Source organism: Triticum aestivum, chromosome 5A, assembly GCF_018294505.1.
Source record: "Triticum aestivum cultivar Chinese Spring chromosome 5A, IWGSC CS RefSeq v2.1, whole genome shotgun sequence".
In the NCBI taxonomy this organism is placed as follows: domain Eukaryota; kingdom Viridiplantae; phylum Streptophyta; class Magnoliopsida; order Poales; family Poaceae; genus Triticum; species Triticum aestivum.
Genome location: NC_057806.1, coordinates 691,009,856 through 691,012,442, shown reverse-complemented (window position 1 = coordinate 691,012,442; position 2,587 = coordinate 691,009,856). Strand labels below are relative to the sequence as shown.

The 2,587-nt window shown below is 45.3% G+C and overlaps 1 protein-coding gene across 1 annotated transcript; it reads left to right on the top strand.

The window, feature by feature from the left end:
• The first annotated feature begins 1,576 nt into the window (after positions 1–1,576).
• On the top strand, positions 1,577–2,254 carry LOC123108449 (flowering-promoting factor 1-like protein 5). The gene has a single exon (XM_044530233.1). It carries the CDS (start codon positions 1,612–1,614, stop codon positions 1,930–1,932), a length of 321 nt encoding a protein of 106 aa, XP_044386168.1. The 5' UTR covers positions 1,577–1,611; the 3' UTR covers positions 1,933–2,254.
• The last annotated feature ends 333 nt before the right edge of the window (positions 2,255–2,587 follow it).

The window sequence follows — 2,587 nt, the reverse complement described above, 5'->3', positions numbered from 1 at the left end:
GAAAAAAATAGCGATTAGTTGGTCGCTATCGAGGGACGAGACGATCGTTAGGGGGGGTCTCGCCCCCCTCGTCCCCCCTTAGATCCATCCCTGCTTACTGGTTTGGACCGGCTTTAGAAGCTTCTACATGGATTTTTTTTCCTCTCTTTTTTCGGGTATACTGTGTTCCTTAACCGTGTTTTTTTTCTTTTTCTATTTTTCAACACATGTCCTCATTTTTTTTACACATTGTATATTTTTCGTATACAGGTCAAACATTTTCTAAATAGACGTTGAATATTTTTCAAATACATGATGTACATTTTTTGAAATGCATGTTTTACTACATGTTAAACAATTTTTGAATGGCGTGTAATAGTTTTTTAATCTACAGCCATGTGTGTTTTGCGCTACGCTCGGCTTACATGGTACTAACCTGAGGGCCCTACAGTTGTCGTATTTTTTAGGGGGTGCACAGCTTATAGTGGGCTAAGCTGAGCAGCAGAGAAATAACGCTTGACTTATGGTAAAATAGTAGGTATCATGTGTTTTTCCCTTAGCGAACAAGATATATACATCATCGATTCACAAAAAAAAGATATATACATCATTGTCATCATCTTTTACCTTGTACTGACCTAAGAAGAATATGACATATTGGTTTTGTGAACTGATCTAAGGGCATGGCTAACGGTATGCTTCAAGAGTGATGCCTCGCAGCCAACTAGGCTCGGATGCCACTGTGGAGTAAGTTTAGTAGCCTTGCAGTGTGTCAGAGCAGTTTGCAGAAGAGATCGCTGCCCCATCAGAAAGAGAAGAAAAGCAGATGTAGAGAGGGCGCTGCGTGCATAGTTGAAAGCAGGAAGAAGATGATGTTGGGGCACATAGTACTGTTGGAGTCAGCCACAGGCATTGTGTGAAAATAATTTAATGGGTGCCTCATTTTTCCTCTGTCTAGCTGGATGGGCAGCATATTGACAGGTCGGTTATGCGATCTACTCCCTCTGTTCCTAAATATAAAACATTTTAGAGATTTCAATATGGACTATATAAGAAGCAAAATGAGTGAATCTATATTTATAAAATATGTCTGATATACATCCGTATGTAGTCCGTATTAATTATTTTTTTAAATGCTTATATTTAGAAACGGAGGGAGTATTAAATAACGGTATTAAAGACTTGGTATCTAGATATTTACAAAAAATTCTGTGAATAATGACGCGCATAAATAATACATGTTGATGACGAAGTGTCATGAAAAACGCGCTCACTGCTGTGTCATGGCGCAGTCGGGTGGTCCGTCGCTACTTTGGCTTAGCCGGCGTCGCCATCGTACGTCGGCACAGATTTCTGTCTGTCGGCACACCGCTCGAATTGGCAAACTAGGCGCTCAGCCGGGCCAAGCTGCAGCTCTCGCGTATGTACGTTCATGTGCTACTGCACCCTCGATCGCGACGACTCCTGCTGTCCTGCATATTCTCCACGTGGTTCACTGATTTATTGCATTCTTGGCATTGTGCGTGCGACGGCGACGGCACCGGCCACGACGGCGATATAATGCCCAGCACCTCACGCACGCACCAGAAGGCAGCTGTGACACCAACACCGGCTAAGCTAGATAGTAGACATATGGCGGCGGGAGGCGTGTGGGTGTTCCGGAAGGACGGCGTGATGGAGCAGGACGCATCGACGACGGCGAAGAGCAAGGCGCTGGTGTACATGCCGGCCAACGAGCCGATGAGGTCGCTGCCGGCGCTGGAGCGGCGGCTGGGGTCGCTCGGGTGGGAGCGCTACTACGAGAACATCGCCGTGGTGCAGCTTCACAGGCCGGACGGCGGCCTCGACCTCATCACTCTCCCGCGCGACTTCGCCAGGCTGCGCTCCACCCACATGTACGACGTCGTCATCAAGAACCGAGGCCACTTCAGGGTCGTCGACCACGTCTACTAATGTGCACTTTGCACTAAAGCCGCCCAATTAGTAAGCTATACTAAGCATATGTAGCATGAGTAAGCCTATAGCTAGCATATGAAGGCGTCTCTGACGACTTCGCCAACTTCAAGATGTTATCCGTATCAGCTCAGTATCTCTTTTTTTCGATGTATCGGCTCAGTATCTCGAAGATGCTCATAAAGGTAAGGTGTGTGCGTATGTTATTGGATTGAGTGTATGTGAGCATATGAGCTTGTAATGTGTTCAAAAAGAATAAATATGTGTAACATGAAAGATTCTGTAGGAAACGTTAAACCCTTTGTCTTAGGCCGCATGTGTATATATAGAAGATTTGCCGTGGCTTACAAGCTTGAAATATCGCTAGGATTCTTTCAGATTACATCAAGAGACATTACAACTCATGGGAGGAAGAAAAGAGCAGAAGAAGAGATAGGTCTACAATAGGTCGACAATGTCTGCGCACATCCACTCCTCCTAAGCTCCACCACATGCATGGTCGTGGCGCCGAAAAGTTGAGTTGTGAATAACTTTAGTCTAATGTTGGACTTAATCTATATAGTGTTATATTTTTCCTTATTTTTGTTCCTAGGACGCGGACTATGAGCATTCGGCGCTGACGCTCACTGGAATCTCAGCTTCTGGACTGATGTCT